The sequence below is a fragment of the Ochotona princeps genome, chromosome 17 (assembly GCF_030435755.1).
Source record: "Ochotona princeps isolate mOchPri1 chromosome 17, mOchPri1.hap1, whole genome shotgun sequence".
Taxonomy (NCBI): domain Eukaryota; kingdom Metazoa; phylum Chordata; class Mammalia; order Lagomorpha; family Ochotonidae; genus Ochotona; species Ochotona princeps.
Window position 1 is genome coordinate 13,278,587 of NC_080848.1, and position 24,992 is coordinate 13,303,578.

General features: G+C 60.4%; 1 protein-coding gene across 5 annotated transcripts; it reads right to left on the reverse strand.

Moving 5' to 3' along the window:
- Nucleotides 1-1,837: 1,837 nt before the first annotated feature.
- Nucleotides 1,838-24,992, reverse strand: FMNL1 (formin like 1). 5 transcript variants are annotated; one of them, XM_058675230.1, is made up of 27 exons: nucleotides 24,517-24,989; nucleotides 17,073-17,156; nucleotides 15,897-15,980; nucleotides 14,995-15,068; nucleotides 14,624-14,707; nucleotides 14,247-14,375; nucleotides 13,969-13,986; nucleotides 11,639-11,747; nucleotides 11,209-11,285; nucleotides 11,000-11,093; nucleotides 9,921-9,995; nucleotides 9,539-9,649; nucleotides 7,918-8,067; nucleotides 7,452-7,553; nucleotides 7,108-7,336; nucleotides 6,468-6,797; nucleotides 6,211-6,335; nucleotides 5,473-5,675; nucleotides 4,924-5,158; nucleotides 4,723-4,791; nucleotides 4,170-4,250; nucleotides 3,954-4,083; nucleotides 3,637-3,800; nucleotides 3,337-3,438; nucleotides 3,108-3,203; nucleotides 2,745-2,865; nucleotides 1,838-2,230 (listed from the first exon to the last, which is right to left on the reverse strand). In XM_058675230.1, exons 1-27 carry the CDS (start codon nucleotides 24,643-24,645, stop codon nucleotides 2,136-2,138), a joined length of 3,300 nt encoding a protein of 1,099 aa, XP_058531213.1. In that variant the 5' UTR covers nucleotides 24,646-24,989; the 3' UTR covers nucleotides 1,838-2,135. The 5 variants fall into 5 exon arrangements, with proteins under 5 accessions (XP_058531213.1, XP_058531211.1, XP_004597333.2 ...); XM_058675228.1 differs by having other exon boundaries at nucleotides 15,867-15,980; XM_058675229.1 differs by lacking the exon at nucleotides 1,838-2,230 and adding an exon at nucleotides 2,259-2,563 and having other exon boundaries at nucleotides 15,867-15,980; nucleotides 24,517-24,992.

A 24,992-nucleotide genomic window follows, 5' to 3' on the forward strand; every position in this document is an offset into this window, starting at 1 on the left:
CCCCGTGCACCACAGTAGGCAGCCCCAAGCCCTGGAGGGGCCGCTCACGCCTTGGCTTGCCCCCAATGCGCCCTCAGCTTTCCAGGACGTCTTCAGGCTATTTAGCTCCGGCCTGACCCACAAAGTGGACATGCGCAACATGAAGCTAGCCCTGCACAGTGCGGGCATCCAGCTGTGTTCACAGGAGATGCGCGAGGCTTTGAGGCAGGCAGATCTGGATGGTGGGCAACGCCACCCCTCCCACTCACCTCCAAGGCATTCAGCTGACACACGCCTCGCTGGCCCGTAAGCTTCCTGGTTGGTCTTTTTGAGTTTCCTCCTCCAGGAAGTCTGCCCTATCAACACACCTCCTTACCTCACAGCTCCTGCGGCTGTGTTCACCCTCAGCCTGCCTTGGGGCCCCCTGGGAGAAGAGCACTCCTTACCCCCACCCACACTGGGGTCCACCCGCAAATTTCCCCAGCACCTGCTACTGCTGGCAAACCCCTCTCTTCCGCCCAGGGGATGGGGTCGTCAGCTTCAAAGACTGTGGGTGTCCTCACCGATGACCACCGCTTGGCTCAGTGTATGGATGAGGAGCAAGGCTGGGAACACACGCCCCAGGGGGGCCTGGCCTGGAGGAAGCCCCTCCTCATTGCCTGCCCCATGCTGTGTGCCCAGGCCAGGTGAAAAGCAGCCAAGCCCAGGACCCCGAGGACCTGCAAACCTTGTTCTTACAGAGGCTATTCAAGTTGCTCTCCCAGAGCCCGGTGGCCTGCAAGTCTCGCCAGGAGATGATAAGGTGAGCTTCTGAGCACAGGGCTCCGGCTCAGACACACCCCGCCCCCAAGACGGAACCCCGGGCTGGTTCCCTTTCCTTGTCCCAGGCCAAACTTGAGTGGCTTCCTGCCCCACTGCTGCCGCTTCCTCCATCGTAAGATGGAGAGAGTTGCAGTGTGGAATCTGACGCGGGAACCCCGTCCTTCTTCTCCAAGCTACTAAGAAGCAACGGGCCCTGCGAGGCACTCCGGACTGCAAGGAAGGGTCGCGCAGACAGGACCGCTCCTCGCGTGCACGCGCGCGCCTCACCAGCCTCTCTAGCGCGGAGCTGGCGCTCTCGCTGCACCGACTGCGGATGCGCCCCGACGGGGGCGGGGGGGAGCCCACGGGAGGAAGCCCTTTCAGCTACACAGAACCTCCAGTCCCGCCTCCGGCTCCCGAAGACCCGCCACCAGGACTGTCTCCTCAGCCTCTCCCCATGTGCCTGTCTCAGGTGCGCGCAGCCCCTATTCTCAGATAATTAAGCTGGTGGGGGGCTTAGCACCCAGAGCCGAACCCCTTGCTGCCACTTCGACTTCCCAAGCGCCACCAATTCAGCCGCCCTGGGCTCGGGTCAAATCTGGGGCCACTCTGTCAAGGTGAAAGCCAGGAAACGGGGCTCCGGGGACGGCCGGGGCCCATGGATATGGCGTGGCCCAAGAGTGGGAGCAGGTGGACAGGCGCAGCTGGAGGCAGAGGTGTGAACATAGATCCCTCACTGGCGTGACTCAGGTAGGGCGGACCCAGTAGGAGGTGGAATAGGGAAACGGGTTGGGGGGCAGTAACGCCCGCATCTGGCCCACAGCTGCACATTTAACCCGTGGCAAGCATCCCATCGCTGCAAGGCCCCGGAGCCAGCCGCTGGGGCACCGGTCCTCCTGGAAGCAGCCTCGCTCCCCGCTGAGGCTGATGCAAAAGCAGCCCTGGTCCCCTTCACCCACCTGTATGCAGCGACCACCAAAGAGGTTCTGGCACAAATAAAGCGTTTGCTGAGTGGAACCAGCTGCGGTGTAGGGGCGGGAAGGCACGGACGCAGGTCTTTTGCAAACATCTTTATTCATCTCGTATAAAAATAAGGTCCGAGGGGTGTTCATGGGGCACGCGCTGTGGTGAGGTGCACTTTACAATTTACAGGCCAGGTTCCCGCCAACTGCAGCTCTTGGTGGGGGCCTTGGGGAGTGCCACAGGCAGGCAGCCAAAGGCCAATGAAAGGAAACAGCATTGGCCCCTTTGCAGGAGCTTCCTGGGGCGGCCTAGAAGCCAGCTGGGGAGCTTCAGCCTGCCCACAGCTCCCCCTCTCCGCATCCCACTGCAGAATTCACCTGCAGAAACGGCGGCTACACTGAGAGGTCCGCAGTGACCTGCAACTGGGGTCTCCTACGAGCACTGCGGCGGCCAGTGTCAGAACGGATGTACGGCTGGTTGCGCAGGTCTGAGAGCAAGAAGAGACACGTGGGCCCTTCAGGGGGGCGCCCCAGGGTACAGGGCACCCTTCTCAAGAACCAGGTGGTAGGCTCCTGGGAGGAGGCACTGTTGGACAGACTCACCCTCTGGGGCATCTCAGGCATGCAGCAGCCCAGGCCTGGGCAACCGGACTTACATCCCCCACCCCCAACCCCACTCCAGGCCTGTGGCACAGCCATAGGATGCCAGGCTGGCAGGGTACCTGGGGGCTAGAGGGGTACTTCCTCGCCCAGGCTGGCCTCACAGAGGAGCCGGGATGTCCGCTTGCCAGTGCGGGCCGTGAAGGGCACTGTCTTGAGCACTGAGGGGATGGGAGGAGGTGGGGGACAGAGAGGAACAGAAAGGAAAATGGAAAGAGAAAAACAGAAAAGGTAGCAAAGGCATGAGGTAGTCAGACACGCCCCTTGCGCCCAGGGGAGCAGCGCTCAGAGGCTAGCACAGCAGGACAGTCTGACCAGGTCGGAGGCCCAGCCCACCCTCACCTGTGATAATGTCCTCTATGGCCCCGTCTCGGTCACTCTCGTAGATGAGTGGCTCTTTCTGCTGCTTCCTCTTCAGCTCAGAGATGAGGTCCATCTGTTGTCGCCGAGCCTTGGGTGGGGACTGGGGACAGCAGAACCTCAGCTCCAGGATGCCCCACCCTGTGACCCAAGACGCCCCCAGTTCCAGGATGTTCTGCCACCACTGCCCTGGAACCAGCACCACCCCTAACCCCGAGAAAGGACCACTCTTTTCCTGCCCTTGGGCAGCATCTGTCTCTAACAGTGTGGGGTACGTATGAGGGTCACAACAGCGACACCACACATGGGGCCGCTGCAGGCTTGTTCCCAGGGACAGCTGCTCACCTTGGGTGCCGGGGCTTCCTCCTTGCCCTGCAGGTCAGCACCTGCCTCCTGGGCAGCAGCTTCTTTCTTCCACTGCTCCACCTCCTGCTCGGCCTTCTGGAGTGCCCAGGCAGGTGAGGACAGTGGGTAAGGACAAGGTTCCTTGTTTGCCCACCCTTCCTGCAGGCCCTGTGCACAGGCCAGAGCACCACACTCCCAGGACTCCAAGCCCTTTCTCAGGCCCACATACCTTGTAGGCTTTGGTGAAGCGGCTGAAGAGGGAGAAGAAGGTAGAGGGGGCTGTGGTCTTGGGGTTCTCGCCAAAGTACTCCACGACCGACTCGTAGGCCTCCTGAAGGCACAGTCCCATCAGCCCGGCTCCCGCAAAGCCCAGGGAGCAGCTCCACTAGGGCTATCCAGGGTCCCAGGCTCTGGGCCTCAGCAGAGTCCACACTCCTCCAGGCCTCTAGCTGATGCTACTTGGGCAAGTCCCCCACCCCGTCCCGTCCCCCTCACCTCCCACCAGGGCCACAGGGCCCGGCCAGCCCACCTGTGCGGTCTTGCTGTCAGCTAGCAGCTTGTCCATGATGGGTGAGTTGGTCTTCAGGAATTCCTTGAGCACCACACAGTCGTCCTGGCGCACAAACTCCCGCTGTGTCATCTCCAGGCCCCGCTGCAGGGCGCGCACATCACCGAGGACGCTGTCCAGGGACACTGCAGGGGCAGGGGCAGGGAGGGGAGCGCAGTACAGAGTCAGGGGACCAGGAGAGGCAGCGCTCCCACCCAGTCACATCCTGGTGTCCCCCTCCTTGTTGTTTCCCAAATCATTTCATCCCTGTGACCCCAGGGTAGAGCCCTGCCATTTACCTGAGCCAGCCTTATCCAGAAAGTGCAGGTCGCTATGGAAACCTGTGAGCTGCGGGTACTTCTCAGCAATGACCTTCACCAGGTAGTGCAGCAGCGTCTGCTTGCGGTCAGTCGACTTCATCTCTAGCAGCTGCACAGATACCTACTGTAAGCCGCAATCTACCTGCTGGACCCCACCCCACCTCTCCGCACTCCGAGATAGGAAATCCTCCTCACCACATCCAGACTCTGCAACCGGAAGCCATAGGCTGCCCCACGCTTGCTGCTGTTCATGTAATTGCCAAAAGCCAACACGATCTGGAAGAATCACGGGGTGGGAGTATGAGGAGGAGAAAACGCAGCAAAACCAGGCCTCCACCATGTCCCTGAACCCCTCAGGCGCCTGGCACACGAAACCATGGCATATAAGGACACGCACAGCACCGGGGCACCCCTGATGTTTTCCACTGCTCCTGCTATCCATAACTGTGTTGCCAAGCATTCCTTCCAAAGTTTGGAAACTTGGCCTTTCTCATGTCCACGATGGGTTCTCGGGCACTCCATGGCCACACGCAGCAGCACCCAGAGGACTCAGGATGCTGCTGCTGTGGTAGCTGTGGCCGCTGGAGCCCACTCCCACCTACTTTAACTCTGTCCTGAGAATGAATGCAACAAACAGGATCATGATCTTTGCCCATCAGAGGCGGGCAGGGTCTAGGTCTCCCTCTCACACTACACAGAACGGGCAAGACAGGAATGCACCTGCCGGTTCCCAGCCCAGCACCCTCACCTCCAGGATCTGACGGAGTTTGTCTGAGGACTTGATGGACATGGAGGCTGCGATGATTGCATTCAGTTGCTGAGAGGGTGGCATGGGGAGAGCAGAGTGAGTCGGAGCCTCCCCAGCTTGCCCTCTGGGATCACCAGGCCAAGAGCTGCTTCCTCCCCCTCCCCAGCCTAGGCCACAACGCCCTGCCCGCCCCGCCCACACCGGCATGAGCAGCTGGGCCGTTTCCGGGAAGTTGCCAAGGAAGGTAAGCGTAGCCATGCGCTCCGACAGGCGTGGGATGCGGCTGAAGCGCAACATGAAGCGGTCCTCCTCTGACAGCTCTTCCAGCGACCGCTGCTCCCGCTCAAAGCGGGCAATGAGGCTGCGCTCGTAGTCAGTGGGCAGGAAGCGGGTCAGCAGCTCCAGGAAGTCCAGGCCAAGGGTCTGTAGATCGTACCTATGCAGACAGGGCAGGTGAGAGCAGAGTGGGCCGGCACGTCCAATGGATGCACCAGTGGCAGTATTTGCTGTTTGCCAACAGCATCACAGGAAACAAGAGGTAGGAGTCCAGCAACACAGGAAGCTAGCAAGCTCAGGCCCCCAACTCTCCTCCTTGGCAGGTGTCCACCATGATGAACAAGGGGCCAGGGAATCACAGGATGGCCCAAGGCTCTCTGGGCCGAAACGGGGACAAGGCACCCTGACTAGGGCTGGCCCAACACTCTCCCCTTAAGCTATCTGCCCAGTGGGGGAACCTGGGGTACTACTCACGTCTCGATGGCGTGGCAGATGCGGTCAGCACCCAGGTTGCCCTTGCGCAGGGTGATGGCCAGGTTCTTGGCCCGGTTGGCCTCGATGAGCATTGCCTTGCTGGGCGCCTTCTGGGCTGCCTTCCCCTTGAGAGCACTGAGGTCCAAGCTGGGGCCTTGGGACTTGGTCTTGAACTGCTCCTCAAACTCACTCATGTCCAGCTCCTGAGGGGGCAGGGAGAGGGGTGGGCTGCGCACCACACTTGTTCTGAAGCTACAGAGGGAGGCTCCTCACTGGGCCAGCAACAGGGCAACCAGCCAGGAACTGGGCTTGTCCATGGTCCTGACGGGGGGTGGGGGGGCACAAGCGAGCTCAACAGCACGGAGGAGCAAGAGGAAATGGCCAACCACCTAGTCCGGGGGACCAGGAAGTCAGGGCTTTCCAAGCTGATGGTTAGGCTGAAGCGGCCAGCAGGAAGCAGAGGTCAGGGAAGAGCACGCAGGTCAGAGGGACCAGCAGGGGCGAGGGAGAGAACCCATCACTGCTGGAAAACCAGAGGCGGGATCAGGAAAGCTAAAGCCCTGATCTGTTTGTGGGAAGCAGGGGGTGGGGGGGATAGTGCCCTGGGCCAGGTGGCCTCCATGCCCTCCCCAGTCTCCAGGCCTTCATCTGCAGAGAGGGGTGGTGGAGGAGACATCACCCACAGTGCCCAGGGGCCCACTCCACTGCCCTGCCAGGGAGCCAGCCAGCCACACTCACCTGCAACACCTTCTCGTCGTCCAGCTCCGTGAACACGGTGCCTGTGATCTGGCTGGGCTTCAGGGCCACCCAGTTCAACAGGGGCATCCGGAACTTAGTCTGGATGGGTTTCTTGGCTTTCACTCCTGGGAGGCCACAGAGCGGTGAGTACCCTTCCATGGCAAGGCCATGTGCAGCCAGTGGGAGGTCCCCAGACACAGCGTCCTGGCGGGCACAATGCGCCCTCCCCCAAGTCCGAGGCGGACCACTCCACTCACCTGCGCCCATCTCTGGACCAGGTCCTCCAGGGGCATCAGGGGGCCCTCCCGGAGGAGGAGGCGGCGGTGGTGGGGGCGGAGGCACTAGCCCTTCAGAGCCAGGAGGCGGCGGTGGTGGAGGGGGTGGTGGGGGCGGCTGGTCTCCTGGCAACGGCGGTGGTGGGGGGGGCTCGGGGCTACCCGGGAGGGGTGGGGCCGCAGGGGGCGTCAAGGGCGGCGCTTCCTGCTGCTCGGGGAGGCCGGGGAGCGGGGGCGGTGGTGGTGGCGGCTGCACAGCTCCTGGAACCGGCTCTGCTGCAGGTGGGAGACCTGGGGCAGGAGGAACGTCGTCTCAATTTCTTGGATTGGGGTTGGAGGGAAAGGGCGGGTCTCGTCTTCACCTCCCATCATCCTCCCGCCGCCCCCCGCCCGACCCCGCGCCACATGCCTACAGGCCCATTTCAGTCCGCCCGCATCCACCTGCGCCGTGCCCACGATCCAAATGTTCCCCTCCCTACAGACTGGCCGTGCAGGGGACGCCCCAGGCTCCGCTCCCCATGCCATCCCGACCCCCTGACCTCCCCTGCTTCCCTCCCAATGCCCGGTTCCGGCCCTAGCGCCCCCAGCCCTCCCCGCCATCCCGCGGGAAGCTCTTGCCCACCTGGGCTGGGGTAGCCGGCGGGCACCCCTGGAGTCACCACAGCGCCCGGGAGGATCTCGATGGAGACGTCACCTCCCGGTCCCCGCAAGATGCGAATTAACCCCTTCTCCTCCAGTTCCTCCACCTTCAACTCAAGAGCCGAGGGACGAGCCGGGGCGGGGGGAGGCACTTTCTCGGGTTCGGGGGGCCGTCTAGGGGCGCTCGTAGGGGTCGACTCGCTGAAGCGCTCCTGCGAGCCCCAAGAGAGGGGTCAGTGCCTACTAGCAAGATCCCGGGCACAAAGCTCTCCCTCTCCCGCCCCCTGTGCTGCCCGGGAGACCCAGCCTGACGCCCCGCAGCCTCACCCGCAGGGTCTCCAGCTCCTTGCGTGCCTGGCTGAGCTGTTTCTCCAGTTCGGCGATCTTAGCCATGGATTCGTTCTCAGCGTCCCGCAGCCGCTCTGTCAGCTGTGGCACCGGCACATGGTGAGCTAACAGCCGCGGCCAGGCACTGGCACCCCAGCTGAGGGGGCGGCAGCAGGCAGGCCTTCCTGCCTGCAGGGCCGGGGGAGGCTCCCAGATCCGCTCAGCCCACTCTGGCAGGCTGCGCCGAGCCTGGCGCCCAGAGGGAGGTGGACACGGAGGTGCAGCCTGGGCCCCAGTTCAGCTGAGAGAGCTTCTGGTGTCTGAGTGAGTAGAGGGGGGATCTGCCTGGGCACCTAGCTAGGCCCAAAAGCTAGAATTGCGCTGCCTGGAGCCACAGGCCTGCAGGGTAGGGGTGGTTGGGGATGGAGGCCTAGGGGCTGGGGCTGGGCTCAGAACCTGCTCTCACCAAGGCCACCTGCTCTTGCAACTCCTCCATGTGCTCCAGCACCGCGTTCTTGGTCTCCGTGTCCTCCAGCAGGGTTCCCACGTCAAACACGTTGTCCAGGTAGGCCTGGATCTGCACCTGCAGCTTGTCGCTCTCGGTGAGCCGCAGCCTCTGTCCCCAGGTGAAAGGGGCCAAGTGAGGCTCCCTGGAGGGAGGTCCCCCCCCCACTAGCCCGGGGACCCTGAGGAGCTCCAACCAGCCTTGTTTTATTATTTTATTATTGACATAAATTCACATACCACGAAGGGCCCCATGTGGACATGTACAAGTCAGTCGTATTGAGTATTTTCACCAGATTGGGCATCAGCACTAATTCCAGAACATTCTGATGGCTCTTTAATAAGGAGCCCTGGAGTGGGACTTTGACCTAGCAGTTAAGACCAACTGATAGTGGCATCCCACAGCAGAGTCCCTGGGTCCAGGCCCCAGCTGTACATCGAATCTAGCTTCCTGCCAACGGACCCACAAGGTGACAGCAGGTGATGGCTCAAGAACTTGAGTCCCTTCCTCCGTCCAGCAGACCCTGACTGGGGTCCAGGCTCCTTGCTTCAGCCTGGCCCAGCCCCACTGTTGCAAGCTTTTGGAAATTAACCAGCAGACCACAGCTCTCTCAGTGTCCATCTGTTCCCCCTCCCTTGTCTCTCTGCATTAAAAATAAATGTGTTTGACAAGAGAAACCCTGTGTCTATTAGCAGTCACTCCCCATTCTCTCCACTCCACTCCCGCCTGCCCCACCCCAGTCCCCGCAACTCTTTGGTCCAGGGATTCATGCATTCGAGAGAGCTTATGTCAAAGGAACCCCTCACATGTGGTTTATTTATGTATTTGAAAGGTAGGGGGGGCAGAGGTACAAAGAGAGAGCTATTCTATCCCCTAGTTCACATTCCAAATGACTACAATAGTCAGGGCTGGGCCAGGCCAAAGCTAGGAGCCCAGAAACTTCATCTGGGTTTCTCATGTAGGCTCAGGAGTCCAAAGATTTGGGTCATCCTCCACTGCACATTAGCAGGAAGCTGGATGGGAAGTGGAACAGCTGGGACTCAAACAGGTGCCCACAGGGGATGTTAGTACTTCAGGTGGTGGCTTAACCTACTATGCCACCATACCAGCTCCTTACCTTCTATTAGTCTTGACCCTCCAAGATCCAGTCCCAAAGAGCCTACCCTTCCCGGAGGAACCAGGGGAGAAGCTGCAGCTTCTCTGCTCAGGTTGGATCTGGCAGCATCACACTCCTCTGCCTGCCACACCCGTGACCTGGGCCTGGCTGGCACGAGGCAGCCCTACTGCTACCCACTATCTCTGGGCATCCCTTTAAGGTACTAGAACCAGAGCTTCTGTAACTGGTGTTCCCAGAGCCATCCTGAGCCTGCTGCAGTGCCTGCGACAACAGCTCCACGGGCACGCCTTACCAGACACTGTTCTGTACACTAAACACCACCGTGAGCTCTGTGATTCCATTTTACAGATGGGAAAACTGACATGAGGAAGCCATCACAGGTGGGATTCGAACCCAGGTCAGCCTGATCCCTACACCCATGCCACTTGCTCAGCTGCACCCTGCAGGGGGCAGTGCAGGGCTTACCTCCAAGTACAAGTCCAGGCCCAGGTGGGTGAACTCATATTGCAGGAAGACACGGAAGTTCATGTTCTCCACTGAGTGCACCACGATGTTGATGAATTGCATGCAAGCCACCTGGGGGCCAGGCACAGGAGCAGGTGCATGATGGGTTAGGGAGCGCTGTGCCTTCCCCCACACAGACTCGCCCCAGTCTCCCACCCTATCCACAGTTCTCATCACCACCTTTTGACATGCAGATTCCCTCTGTCCAACCCCGCCCCTCAACACCTCAGTCCTGCCTGCACCAACCACTCAGTCCTCACCCTTGGCAGAGTCAGAGCCCAGACCCCCAGGCCATGGCTGTTCTCTGCACCCAGGGGGCCCCTCCGCAGGCGCCTGTGCTCACCATGAAGTCGATGTTGCTGTCTTCATTCCGGAAGTACTCCATCAGCTTCTCGAAGCGGTGCTGCTCCCCACACACCTGCTCAGAGAGTGGATCTCTTGCCGAGCACCCAAACCAAGCCCATGCTCCCAGACTGTGTCTCAGTCAGACCATGTTTCTTTCTCTTTCAGGCCTCTACCCTCCACCTGGCATTGGTGCAGCGGTCCCAACGCCATGTGGTGGGTGCACAGCACGCCTCTTGGATGCCTGGGTTTGTTCCCCAGCTCTGCTGTGGATACCAGTTCCCTGCTCATGTGCACCCTGCCAGGCGCTAGGAAATAGTTCAAGTCCATGGGCGACTCTGATGGATTTGTGGACTGCTGGCTTGGGCCTGGCTCAACCCCAGCTCAATGTGGGCATCTGAACCAGCCAACAGATCTCTATGTATCTCTCTTTCAAAGAAAAGTGACTTTAAAAGCCTCCACTGACTCAGTCTCCATACCCATGCCATCAGGCCTCACTAGCGTGCAGCAATTTCCCAACCTCAGGGCCTTTGTACTGCTGGCCAGCTGCCTGGCGTGCCCTACCCCGGCAGACCCAGCCTTCCCTCCTCCTCCTCCTTGTCTTTGGCCTGCCCTCCCAAGGTACTTACCATCCTCCAACGCCACATGGCACTCTGCCGCTTCGTCACCTCACTCACCATCCCTCCTCTACCTCCCTGAGTCCCCCTCCTGGATGCAGCCACCGTGCCACTCCTGCCCCCCCCCACTGTGGACACTCGGTGAATCTGAATTGAAGGAGTGAGTGACCACACTGTGCCAGCTGCATGCCCGGCCTTGGGTCCAGCTCCTCACCAACCTGGAGAGCCACAGCCAGCACCAGGAGGCTGCAGGGATCAAGTCCAGATCCCCAGAGTGGGCCCTGACACCCCTAGGCAGTGCCCTTGCCTCACTGCACTTTCTTCCAGAATGTTCCTTTCCAGGTTGTCCTCTGGGTCCCCCTAACATCTATGGGGGTTGGGGGGCGTGTCTCCCACTGTCCCCAACAGGGGCCAGCACAGGGGAGAGAACACGTGATGGGACTTGGGGAGGGGGCTGTGGTACCTCCTTGAAGTTGTCAAAGGCGGCCAGGATGATGTCATGTCCGCCCCGCACTAGGCACACGGCTGCCAGCAGCTCCAGCACCAGGGCCTTGGTTCTGGGGAGATAGCACAAGTGGGCTGAATGGGCAGGGGTGAGCCTGGCCCCATGAGGAGGAGGGAGGTCCCCCAACTGGGGACAGGACAGAGAGGGGTCCAGTGGTGTGGCCTCACCTGGGATTTTTGTTGTTAAGGCTCAGGGCGATTTCATTGACACAGGCCGGGTGGTTCATGACCAGGCTGAAGCCAGACTGCAGGGAGAGGAGGTGTCACGGCTTGGCATCCAGTGGCCTCGCGCCTAGAATGTTCTTTATAGCCATAGCTAAAGAGCCAGCACCAGGCACCTGGGACCCTGAATTCTTGACAGCTGCCTGAGGGAGGGAGGCCCAGCTTCGGCCCATTTGTCCTCCCCATCAGTCCTCCCATGAAACAGCCCAGGGGCTGTTTTGCCCCTGGCCTCGCTGCCCAGCCTTGCTTCAGCCCCACATGAGGCACCTGTCTACTCCCCCACCCGCTGCAGACAACTCCAAGGCTCCTGGACCAGAAGGCAGCACACACTCAGGCTTCCACAACAGACCCCTCCCAGTCCCACCCGCCACCTGACCTGGTAGTTCATGATGGCGCGCAGGCACATGATGCACACGTGTGCGTCAGCCTTCTGGCTAACGATGCGGGAGTTGCGCACAGCCTTCCTGCTGTGGGCTGGGGTCAGCCTGGGCGGGGAGTGAAGGAGGCAGTGGGCAGGGCTCAGCATCCCATGCCCAGTGCCCCAAGCCCCTCACCACTCAGGTCTCCCCTGGAGTACAAGGGCACCACTCCCACCCATGAACCCAACCTAAGGCTGGTGGAAGTAAGAGGGCCACCTTGGTCCTTGGGCTCAGGGTCCGGCATGCTGGGGATGGGGGGGGGGGCGTGAAAACAGGGAAGCAAAGACTTTTAAGAGCAGCTGAGCATCAGAAAGGAATACAGGAGATCATGCCCCAGCTTGGGACACCAGCATCCCATGGCAGACACCCAGCTAATGCCCCTGGAGAAGCAACAGAAGATGGCCCAAGTGCTGGGGCCCCTGCCACCCATGTGAGAGGTGGGACAGAGTGCCAGGCTCTTGGCCCAGCCAAAACGGCTGTAAACTAGCAGGTGGAAGATCTCTCTCTCTCTCTCTACCACTCTGCTTTTCAAGTAAATAACTAAATAAATATTAAAGAAAGAAAAAGAGATGGGGCCAGCCTCGTGGCATATCAGGCTAGCCCTCCACTAGTGACACTGGCATCCCATATGAGCACTGGTTCCAGTCTCAGCTGCTCCACTTCCAATCCAGCTCCATACTAATGTGTCTGAGAAGGCAGCAGATAATGACCCAAGTGCTTGGGCCCCTGCACCCACGTGGGAGACCCAAAGGAGGCTCCAGGCTCCTGGCTTCACATCGGCTCAACTCCAGCCATTGAAGCCATTCTCTCTCTCTCTCTCTCTTTATACATGTTATATACATACATACATATATTACATATCCCTCTCTCTGTAAGTCAGCCTTTCAAATCAATAAATCTTTAAAAAGAAGAAGAAGGACAAGAACAAGAAGAAAAAGTGAGAACTGCCTTGCCGGGAGTGATGACCCCACAAGCAGGTTAACAAGATTGGGAGCACCCGGAGAGAACGTCCAGCAGGTGGCGCTCACAGAGGCTAATTCCGAGTCGGGAGCCAGCGGGCCTTCCCAGCTCACTACCAAGTTAGTCTCCCTTGCCTCGTTCAACCAGGCAAATGGCCCCTTTTCTGATAGGGTGGTCGGGACCAGGAGATGGGCCTGGAACCTCGGCTGCCCCAAGTTAAGAGCTGTCTGAGACCGATCACTCTTTGCCAAAGAAACCTACGCTGTCACATTTCCAAGAATGCCGAGGCCCACCTCCAACGCAGCCTCACCCACCTCCACACCTCCAGCAGCCCTCACCTGCCACATTCCCCTGCCCAGCCACGCTCAGGTAGGCCCAGGCTGCCCTTCCCTGCCCCCCTCACTCTCCCTAACCCTGTATTCCCCACTACCCTGTCCCGGCCCCACGGAGCTGGCAACCAGTGTCACTTCTGGGGAAGTGTTCCAGGTGCCCCAGGTGGCAGAGGCGACCCCCTCCTTGGAGTTCCCTGCCACGCTTCCGGGTCCCCAAGGGCAGGCCTCACACCTCACACACAGTAAGTGCCAAAACCAAAAACACACCTTGTGGCTGAGTTCAAGGGTGGGGAATCCTTGTGTCAAGGCAAGGGCTTTTTCGACACTTCTAAGGATCATCTTAAAGCTCAGCCTGCTCTTCAGCAGTATCAACAGCATCTCAGAACTATCAAAACCACTTGACCAGAACCTTCAGAAAGTGCTCTACAACTGGGATCCTGGGATGACATCGGGTGGCTCTTCCCCATCCCCGGGTACTGAGGCCTTTGGGAGGCTGGGTGTGAGCTCTCCCATTGTACCTCCCCCTCCCCCACATACAGGAAGAACAAATGTGTAAACAATGCTCCTGTCCACTTTCCCCTGATCCTTGACCCTTCCCACCCTGATCAACTACGTAAACACCATCAAACAACAAAAAACGAAAAGATTAGCCTGCCCTAGCTTTAGTCAAAGTCCTGCCTGCAGTTGGCCTGGGGGGGCCAGTAGGAATAATCTCCCAGGCCTTACACAGGCCGACCAGACATTCTCTGCCCCCAGGAGCAAACGAACAAGGTGACACTGTGAGAATTTGGGGCTTCCTAGGCAGTTGTCCCTGAACCTAAGGAGGGGAGTCAGGGGTCAGCAGGGTGCTGCAGGTCACGCCTTTCCTGCCCTCCCATCCCCCCCCATTCAGCATGGCCTGGATAAGTTAGGGGACCCGAGCCCTATCCAACCCCAGCACCAACCCATGGAGTCAGCCAACTGTGCACCTGCCCGCCCCCAACGTGACTACGTACCGGGGAGAAGGGGGGCACCTGGAAGCCGCATGGGAGAAAACAGGGGGTTAGCTGTGCACCACAGGAGGCCCCCAGACCCAGAACCCCAGTCTCAGAGCCACTCGGATTCCAGGCTCTTGCATCCTCGTGCCCCGCGGGAGGTGCTTCCTCAGATCCCCATGTTAGCTACCCTCCCCATAACTCCAAGGGCTCTCCGGGTTGGGAGCTGGCCAGATGTGAGTGTGGGGCAAGGATCCCCGCCCCTTGCTCCCTGCCACCCCACTTTGGGACCCACATACTTGATGGTCAGGTGCCGGCTTCTGGGAGCCGATGAGGGCGGCCCCTTGCTGAGGTCCTCCACAGACTGCTCCAGGGACTTGCTCTTCTCCGGGGCGGGGGCACCATTGTCAGTGCTGTCCATGTCATACCTGGGGACAGAAGGCAGGGCACATGGCAGAGGGCAGGACACAGGCCACAGGAGGGCAGGTGGGCAGGCGGGGTAGGGCAAGGCTTGCCGAACACAGTGGAGGTGGGAACGCTACTCCTTGTGCAGAACAGCCTTGGCAAGGAGTATTGCTCAAGGCCAAGTGCAGGGCTCAAGCTGCCCTGCTGGGCACCAGCCAGGGGGGGTGATGTGCTGGGAAGCGAGGGCCAAGGCCGGGAGGGCGGGGCTTACGCCACAGAGCACTGGGCGAAGGCCAGGTACTCCAGGAGCACGTCCAGGCCGCGGTTCTCTTCATTGAGGAATTCCTGCACCCACCTGCGGATCAAGGCTGCCTGAGCCCCAGCCAAGACAGGGCTCTGCTCCCACTGGGGTGCCCCTCCCCCAGGAAGCCCACCAGCAATCCCCAACCACAGAAGACCCAGGAAAGCCCAAGGACGCTGGAGGCTCAGGGATGGGGAGACCCCGGTTCAGCCACACCTGGGGTGCAGCCGAGGAGGAGGAATGCCTGTATGGATACCTGTCTGAAGACAGACAACAGGCAGGGGGAGTAGCAGGGGGCCCCTCCTCAGGGCGGGGGGGATCAAATCGGTGCCCCCACTCACCCAATGTGGTTTGTCCGCAGGGAGGTCTCCAGCTCCCGGAGCACCTGCGTGGACTCCTGAACTCGCCTCCTAAACTGGGGGACCAGACACAGGGGTGTCTTGTGCTGCCGAAGCATGTGTGGCCTGTCACATTCAGCCTCCCTCACCACCTCAGCAGCTCCAGGCACACCCAGAGCACACACACACACAGACACCCAGAGCACACACACATAGACACCCAGAGCGCACACACACACATACACAGATACCCACAGCACACACACACACAGGCACCCAGAGTGCACACACACAGACACAGAGACACGGAGCACAACACACCTGTTCACCAGTTCCAGGCACACCCACACAGAGCACACCCACACACACACACAGCACACATACAGGCACACACCTGCTCACCAGCTCCAGGCACACCACACAAAGCACACACACACACACACACACACACAGCACACATACAGGCACACACCTGCTCACCAGCTCCAGGCACACCCAGAGCCAGACACCCCCCACACACACACACAGAGATCATACAAACACACCCGTCCACAGGCACACACACATACACAGTTCCCAGGTATAGATTTAGGGGAATTGCACACCCAAGCTCACATGCTCACACACATTCACAAACAGAAGCACACACATGGAATGCAGAAACACATACCCACACACAAAGCCATGACAGACAGGAAGTACACGTGTTTGCATGCACACAGGTGAACACAGGCATATCCACAAACATACTCAGCATCTGTGCCGAGGACCCTGCAACCAACAGACGCACGCGCACACACACACACATAGAGCTTCTCAGCCACTCAGCCTGGACGGTGAAGGAGGAAAGATCAGAATCAAACGGAGACATGTACCCCCAGATTGGACATCCAATCGGCTGCTACCTTTCGGCCGACCCCACTTGTGTCCAGATAGCTCTTCAGCTTCTGGATGTAGGCGGCAGGGGGGTTCTTGACTTGAAACCGCTCCTGGGGAGAGGCAGAGCAGTGGGTTGTGGCGGGGGGGGGGGGGGGGAGCAGCCAGGCACCCCCAGGGTAAAGGTCAGCACTAGTGCCCACCTGGCTCAGGCCCAGGCCCCACGCCTCTGAAATCCCAAAAGCAGAAACCAAACAATATCCCAGGCCTGGCACTGTGCCCACACACCACACCCCCAGCACGGCCTCCAGGTGCCCTGTGGAAGGGGCGGCTCTGCGGGAGGCCTTACCCCCAGGGACACTGAGTCCAGCCAGTAGGTGGCACCCTCCCACTCCCCGCCCTCCCTGGACTACAGCCTGGCTGCGGGGCGTGGGGGGGGGGTCGCTGAAGCCTCCTTCCCCAGACTCCGCCCCCCATCACCATCCTCTCACAGAAACTGTGTGTGTTCCTCACCTGTATCCCCCTGGACCCCACCATAGAGCCAGGGGTGGGAGGCGGGGCGGGAGGGGTGCTGCTCCCAATCCAGCCAATCCTTAGCTCCAACATGTGTAAAAGCCTAGGGACCCCAACCTGCAGGACCTCATCAGGGGACCCCACCCCCTGCACAGCCCCAGACTCTGGGAGTGGTTCCTCACCCGCTTTTCACGGCCAGGCCCTTACATCCGATGGCTGCCCAGAAGCAGAGTGGCCCAACCAGCCAGTCCATTAGCAGGGGCTGTGGTTCCCAGGGGAGGGGTGTGGAGGCTCCCAGCTGCAGCCTCCAGCCCGCTTCCCTGACACTACCCTGGCCAGGCTCCATCCTGTGCCAACACGGGGTCCCGCCACAATAGCCAGCTGGGCAGCAGCAGAGGACAATGCATGAGCCACAGTGGGGTGCTGAGCCCAGATGAGGGCCAAAGAGGAGGCTTGGAGAGAGGCCGGGGACCCAACCCCAGCCCCTGTCCCGCAGGCAGTGCTCTGGCCCAGGCCCTGCCAGCTCTTTGGATCCTGCTTCTTGTGTGACTCACAGCCAAGACAGGAGGACCCACAGTCCTGTAGATGCACCCCAGCATCCAGCCTCCTGGGCAGCTGGCACCGTGGACTGCTCAGGGCTGGACACCCTGCTGGGATAAGGGAAGGTGGCTGGGTCCCCGGGGCACACCAACCTGGTCACAAATGAGCTCCCACTTCTTCTCATTGTCATACTGGCTTAGCAGCTGCACCTTGTCTGGGGGCAAGTTCATGCAGTCCTGGGTCGGGGAAAAGGGGGAAAAAACCTGGGGTCAAGTCCATGCAGCAGCTCTGGGCAGGGTGGGCGGGAGAGACCAGTGGAAAGCAGTGACAAAGGGAAGACCCCTGACCTCCCCCAGGAGCACCAGGCCCTTTACCCCAAAGTAAATGCAGGCAGGTGTGGGTGGGGCCGGGGGCGGGGCCTGAAAACAGAGTTATCCCCTGAGCTCCCCCAGAGGAGACCTGTCTTCACACTGCACTCATGGTTGCCACTGGTGTTGTGCCCAAGGTGCAGCATAGAAAGAGCCCCCTTGGGCTCCCAGCCTGAGGTCAACAGCATCAGCCAGCGGCCCATGGAGGCAGGCACAGCACCTCGCCAGAGCCCAGCAGCTGGATCGGGTCTGCCTGGGTTCTGTCACCTGTCACAGAAGCTACACAGTCCGGGCCGAGGGTCTCCCAAACCACAGACTATCTTGGCAAGGAGTGTGCCAGCCCTCTCAGTAAGAGGGGCAGCCCCAGGGCAGTGAAGGAGGGTAGAATCAACACAGCCATGGAGGTGGGTGGGATTTTGGATGAAGATTCCATGGGCACTAGGGACTGTTGGCCAGCTGGGTCTGCAGGGCTGGTGCCTTAGGCTAGGACCCCTGTGAGCAGTTCAGAAAGGTCAGCAGAGCCCGGTCCTCCCGTCTGCATGCAGCAAAGGTATGGTATCGCTGTCACAACCAAATGGTGCCAGCACAGGACCCAGCACCTATGCATTCCTGATGGGCCCCCAGGAAGAATCCGGCCCACCCTCGATCCAATACCCCCAAGCTTTCTTCCCCTCAGGACAGCTCCTGAGTGTCTGATGCATCCTCAGAGTCCTGTGCAGAGTCGGTGCACCTGGCACCAGCTTGGCGCTTGGTCTTCAGCCATCCGTTGGCCCATCACATGGCTCTGAGCCAAGGCCCAGAGAGAACAAGAGGAGCTTCCTCTGTGTGTGGTGGGGGGGTGGGGCAGGCTTAGTTCTGAGCCTCCGATCAGATCTCACCCCAAAAAATCACAGCCTGGGGTCAGCCCCAGGCGACAGGAAGCTGGCAGCTCTCAGCCCCACTGCTTCCGGCCAGCCCCACTGGAGAGGTAGCATGCCCTGGTCCTCCAGCCAGCCAGCCAGGCTCCACCGCTGTCCAGCCAGGGTGGGGCCCTTACACGCTCCCTCATTGCGAAACTGAGCTGGGGTACAGGAAACCAGTCCTGATGCCACAGCCAGCCCCTGCTGTGGCCACTTAGAGGGACGGCCCAGGAAGGAGCCTGGGGCTGTGGGGAGGCACCTGCTTGGCCAGGGAGGCCTCCCCTGGCTCCCTCTCCACCCACCCCTCTCAGATCCACCCCACCCCAGAGACCAAAGGGGGTGAGACTGTGGGAGGAAGAGGGAAAAGGAGGGGCAATGCCAGGGACTCTGGCGCGGGGCCAGCACAGAGACAGAGCAGAGTGGCATAGCTGAGCTCTCTCATCTGACCGAGGTGGGTCTTTGCAGACCCTCACCCATCCCAGCTTCACCAAGATGCAGGGCCCTGTGCAGTGTGTGGACCCTGTGCCAGGCCCTGGTCATGACACCTGCCTTGCTCACTCAGTGCTGTGTCCATCTCACAGGTGAGAGTGCAGAGGCACTCAGGGACTGGCCCAAGGTTACCAACCACAACAGGGCAGAGCTCAATGACTGTGAGCCTGGCCTGGGCCTCTCTCCTCTGGGGAGTGGGACCCTATCAGGACCTGGCACATCTGCCCATCAGTGTTGGGAGGCAAGGCCCCCCTCAGCCCCTTCCCCACCTGGGCCTCCTCAGGCCCCTATGCGGCTTGCCAGACAGGCTAAATTTAGGCTTGGAAATCAAAAATAGCTCTGACAGCTTCAAGAGCTAATTAGCAGCTGTTCCTCAGCTGTGGCTGTGCCCACCCAGGAGCTGGGCACACCAAGGAGTGGGAGAGGGGCCGGTGGATGTCACTCACACGGGGTAGGGTAAGGCCATGGCAAAAAACAGGAAGAGATCCCCTCATCCCACCTCCACCTCCACCCCTGCTGCCGCGGCCATTAGGTGGGAGGCAGCCCGGCGGAGGACAAGCAGCCTGGCCAAGGGACAGTGCTCAAGTGGGACTAGCAGGAGGCTGGCTGGACAGGTATGTGTCCTGGGAGGAACCAGAGCTTCTGGGCCCACCCCACCCTACAGCTTTGTCACTCTTAGCCTCAGTTTCTTCCCCCATAAAATGGGTACAGTCTGCTGCCACTTGCCACCTGGCATATACCAAGCTCCAGGAATGCGTAGACGGAGCTGTGCTTCCCAGGAGGAGGGAGAGAGGCGGCCCAGATAGGTAGCTGCCTCCTGCATCTTCCTATTAGAAGACAGGGGGTCTGCTCCCTCCCTGCTCCCACTGCCCAGGGCACCGGAGGAGACAGCCTCTGGATTTGCACTCCAAGGCCTCGCCCATAGCCCCACCAGGACCGCTGATGTCTGAGGCCCCTGGAGACCACAGGGATGAGGTCCACACCCTCCAGTTTCACTTTCAATTTGAGCTGCGTCAGTGTCCCAACCCACCTGGCCACCTTCTTCCCAAGGGCTGGCCTTTCCAGCTCCAGGATTCCCCTGAACTTGAATGTCAGCCTAGACCTAGGCCATCTGCCCACTTCTCCCTCATTTTCCCCCACCCACCTGTCTGTGGTAAGAGCTCTCTGCCCATCTGCCGAGACAATCCATTTTATCCTCTGCTTAAAATTCTGGCCTATCGATTTTCTGAAACTCACAAACGCCAGTCTAGGCTTCGAGGAAGACTGTGAGGGATTCGAGTCCTAAATCAGACGTGAGAACTCCGAAAAACTAACAGCTTCTCCCACTGAGAGCAAAGCCAAGGCTTAACAGGGCAGGAGCCGGGACACCCAGCGCAAAACCTGGGCTGGCAGAAGAACATTAACCAACTCCCTCGTCATCATCACAAAACATCACCACCACCACCATCATTATCCTCATCACCAAAGCCATCATCATCATCTTCATCATCATCAGTGCTCTCAGGTCAGTGCTGTGACACAGCCACCACCTGGGAAGCCACCCAGCAGAGACTGGACTGCCAGTTCAAATCCAGGCTGCTCCAGTTCCTATCCAGCTCCCTGCTGATGCACTTGGGAAAGAGCAGAAAATGCCCCAAGTGCCTGGGCCCCTGCACCCATGTGGGAGACCCAGGTAGAACTCCTGGCTCCCAGCTGCGGCCTGGCCCAGGCCTGGAGGGAGCCAGCTGATGAAGAGCTCTCTCTGCATTTCGAATACACAAACAGATCTCTAAACACTAGTAACTGTTGTCAAACACTCTGAGAATTCAGTGGGGTGTGCTTTAGAGCCGCTAACTCATTTAAGCCACAGCAAGAAGTCTGCCCAGTAGATACTAACTCCATTTCACAAATGGGAAACCGAGGCATAAGGTTACGTGTCTTTCTCAAGGTTCACCTAGATGGAGGGCTGGAAAGAAGACCCCCATCTCCACGGGAGAAAGAGTGCAGGACAGGGCATGCAAAAAGTGGGTCGGGGGGTCTTCAGCAGACAACCTGGCCCCCGAGCTCTGTCTCAGAGACGGTGTGGCTTCCTGCCACCCAGCACCCTGCACTTCCTGTTGTTGCCCACACTGAGCTCTTACTCACTGGGGAACCCCCCCCCACCGCCAGCACACCCTCTCTCAGGGGGAAGTGGAGACCTCCCCACACCCTCCCCTTGAGCACCCTGCTGCCGTTAGCACCAGCACGGCCCCGCCCTCAGAGAGGTGGGCCCTCCCTCACCGGGTTTCCGGCCACCAGGCAGTTTTCGGTGGGGGCCCCATGGCTATTAACCTGCACCGTGGCAGAAAGGCAGGCTAGCCCAGGATGGGTAAAACCCCAGGGCTCCTTGTGCATGGGTGCTCCTGGTCGGGGTGGGAGGGGTGGAGGATCTGGTCCCCTATACCTTAGAGGTCAGGGAGGGAGAGAAGCTGCCCAGCTCTACCACTGGCCACTGGCTGAGAGCCGTCTGACCCAGCTGACAGCTGCTCTGTAGAACCCTCCAGAACCCTGGGAGGCTGACACATGCCAGTAGGAGTCTGTTTATACAAAAGTTCAATGGAAACTCAGAGAGGCTGAGCAACTTGCCCAAGGCCACCCAGGCACTCATGACAAAGATGAAGCTCAACCCGCAACCCTCCCGCCCCCTCCCCCCGACACCCAGGAATCTTCCGAGCCTTTCCCCTCACAGGCAGGGTGCCCAAGCCACTCTCTAGGGTTCCCGTGTCCCCAGAAGAAATGCAGAGGTGGCCCTGAGAGCAGCCACACCTGCTCCTGTCTGTTTCTGGCCCCAGATGCTACTGTGAGTCACGCCCACCACATCCCCGGCTTCCAGGGTTGACATGTGCCAGTCCTGCCTGCTGGGAATGCCACCCATGGCCTCTGTCCAGCCCCACTTCTGACCACAGGGCCACGCCACTGAGACACCCCATGTGACACACCTCAGAGGTGGGAGGCACCAGGCCTGAGCCACCTGTCCCCAAACTTGTGCCTTACCCCAGAGGAGGGAGCTGGTCTTGCGGGGCAGAATGGAGACCCCTCTCTTATTCTTCTCTACCAGCCCCTTGAGAACAGAACTTGAGGGGCCTGACCTGACCTCCCTGTACTGCCTGGCACTGGGCACAAGCTAAGGGTTGGGTGTCAGGTTCCCATCAGGCTCATTCCTGCCCGAATTGGGCAGCTTCTCAGACACCAACAAGGCCCTTCCCTGCGCCAGATCCCTCTGCCCCAGGTAGCCCCTTGCCGCAGGCCTGGAGAGGGGGCCCTCGCCATTCTGCACAGGGAAAAGCTCCAATGCGCTGGAAGACACCCAGCCTTGGGCACAGGCGGGCGTAGGAGAGGCACAAGCTGGGAGCTGGGCTGGCTGGTGTCCCGCGGGCGCAGCAGAGCTGGGAGCTGGGCAGCCCTCGTTCCTCTGCAGTTGCTAAGGCAGCAGCCAGAACCTTGGCTCAATCTGCTCTTTCTCCCTATCCCCATTTTAAACTGGGGACAGCCCTATATCCTTAGCCTACTAGAAAGGGTGCCCCCAACCATCACCTCACCCTTGCACAGGAGAAAAGTTCCCTGCACCTCCTGCCTAGCTGTGGGCTCAGCAAGGAGAAACAGCACCCCGCATACCAGGTAGAGAGGAGGAGTGGTGGGGGTGGCATGTGACTCCCCAGCAGGGAAGGAAGAGGTCCACAGAGGCCAACTAAGGACACAGCTGTGCTTCTCCCAGTCTGGGAGGGCCTGAGGACAACGCCCCTCTTGTGTAGCAATCTTCTCTGCTCCTTGTTTGACATTGACTAAGGACGGGAGTCAGCTTGGGCCCTGGGAGTGCAGTGGTGGCCAGGTGGAGCCCCACGCTGAAACCTCTGGGCCATGCCTAAGGGTTAAGGCAAGTCTGTGGCAGCAACAGCTCCAGCAGAAGTCGGGCCACCATCTCTGAGCAGAGGAGGGCAGGGTAGGTTGGGGAATGGCGAGGGGTGGGAGGTCTCCCTTGCTGCTGGCTTGTTAAAGGAGCCAGGGTCTCAGCTGGAAGACCTGAGGCTGGGTCAGCTCCCTCCCTCCACAGGCAAAGGCTTCCCAGAGGGAAGGGTATGAACGTGCAGGGATGCCTGGGGGGGGGGGCAGAGTGTGAGCTCCTGTGGGTGCTGCTGCCTCAGATTTCGACCCAACCACCTTCCTTTCCTCACCCAGACACCCTCTAAGACCCATCTGTGGGCCTCTCCCTTCACACCCTAAGGTCCAGCCACTCCCAAGGGCATTTCGTGTGGAACTCAGCCAGTTGTAGCCACAAACCCCAGCAGGACAAAAGTCAGGCCCGTAACGTGCATCAGAGGTGGCCACTTGACTTTTGGATTTTCCACTGGTGTGAGTTATTCACTGGGCCCCTCCCCTTCCGTGTAGGGACCAGGACAGACGGGGCGCAAACACCACCCCCTCCCACCCATGGAAAGCCACTTGGGAGGAAATACAGGGGGTGGGGGAGAGACCTGCCACCAACTCAGGATCCCCAGACGGCCCCTACAGAGTGTCACCTTATCCTCCCCCTCCCTCATCTGCAAAACTCAGCTCTGCCAAGGCCTGAGTTTGGGAAGGAGGGAAGTGGGGGCAGGTGGGGAGATGGGGAAGTGGGGGGCCGGCCTGGAGTGGGCATTCCTAGCAGCTCCCACCCAGATAGCAGGCACACCCCATTCCTCTCCAGTGGTCTCCAGCTTGCATTTCACCTTGTGGGGGAGGGGAAGAGGAGGCAGCAGCCGCCAAGATTTTCAGGAACTGCCGGGAGGCTCTGTTTTGAGGCCATGGCAAGTGTGGCCCAATGCCTGCCTGGTCAGCAGCCGGTGGGGAAATGGTGGGGAAATGGAGGAGGAGTCAACACTTCTGGCTGCCTGCACCTGCCCCGTAGCCCTGCGCCTCCAGGGAGAAGCAGGGCCTCAGTGCTCGCCCCACTGTCCAGCAAGGCAGTGCTGACAACAGACTGGCCACCCGGCAGTTGGTAAGAGAGGGAGCCAGGGCAGGGCTGAGCCAGGAGGGGGAAGTGAGACTCAGTGACCCTGCCCCTCCCAGCTTGTGCTGTTGTGCCACTCTTAAGGACCTCTGCTCTCCAGTCTGCCGCGTCAAACACATCCTCACTGCTCAGCCCAGAGCTGGAGGTCCACACTGGGTGTCCCAGCCCCCCAAGACAGCCAGGGCAGGGAAGGGGGTTTCCAGACTCCTGCTCTACCCCAAGCCAAGGGGACCAGAGCATTCTGACCCCACCCTTCGGGACCTTATCAGAGCCTGGAAAGGGATGACCAAGCCAAAACCCACCTTTGACCCCCCCCCCCAATCTGGGAAGCAGGGATGGGACGCATCTAGCTGCCCAGCCTAAAAACGCATCTCCTGGCAGCCTGAGCATGAATCAGGACCAAATCCTTGTGCTCCCCAGAGGCTAAGACATAACCTTTTCTATCTTCCACCCCCAGGAACACCGGGGCTATTGCTTCGGACCCGCACCAAGGCAGCTGGATCTGTGCAGGGGGAGGGGGGAGCTCCACGGCTCCCGTCCCCATCATCACCCCAAGCACCCTGCTGCCAACTTGCTTGCAGGACTTTTGGTAAAAGACCTTTAGACCCGGGGAGTCAGTGAAGTAGGGTGGGGGGCTCTGTGGGAGGAAGGCCAAAAGCCACTGCAGAAGAAAGTTTTGGGGGGAGAGTGCTAAGTCACTGAAGAAGCCACAGTCGCTGCACCCCCACCCCCAGAAGTGCCGCGGGGGGCTGGGCTCTTCACCTGGCACTCCAGCCCTCTAGGGAGGAGACGCAAGCCCAGCCCTCGCGGCCCCCCACGCTACGGCCACACTCACCAGGACCCGTGTAAACCTCTCTTCCAGCTCTCCAGCCGCGGGCATTGGTTGCTTGGGGGCCACGGGCTGTTTGGGGGGCGGCGTGACGGGGCCCGCGGGCTGCTCGGCACTACCGGCCGCGTTGCCCATGGTGGTCCCCACCCAGTCGGCCAGGCGCCTCCAGCCTCGGAAATCCAGCTTTCTGGGAGATGGAACGAGGCTCCCGACCTGGAGGGTTAGGGGCCAGCGGCAGGCGACGGGGCTCGGCTCGGCTCGGCTCGGCTTGGCGGGCGCTGGTCTCAGCGGCGCGCAGGGACCAGGGCGCGGCGTCCCATCGGGGCGGCCCCGTCCGAGGGAGTCGGGAGGCGAGCTGCAGGGTGGGGGAGGAAGTCAGGCTGCAGGCCGCCGGGCCAGAGGGCCGGGCCGGGGGCAGGAAGCTGCGGCGCGGGCTCCCCCCTCGGCGATGTTCGAACTTCTGCTGTCGTTCCCCGTGCGCG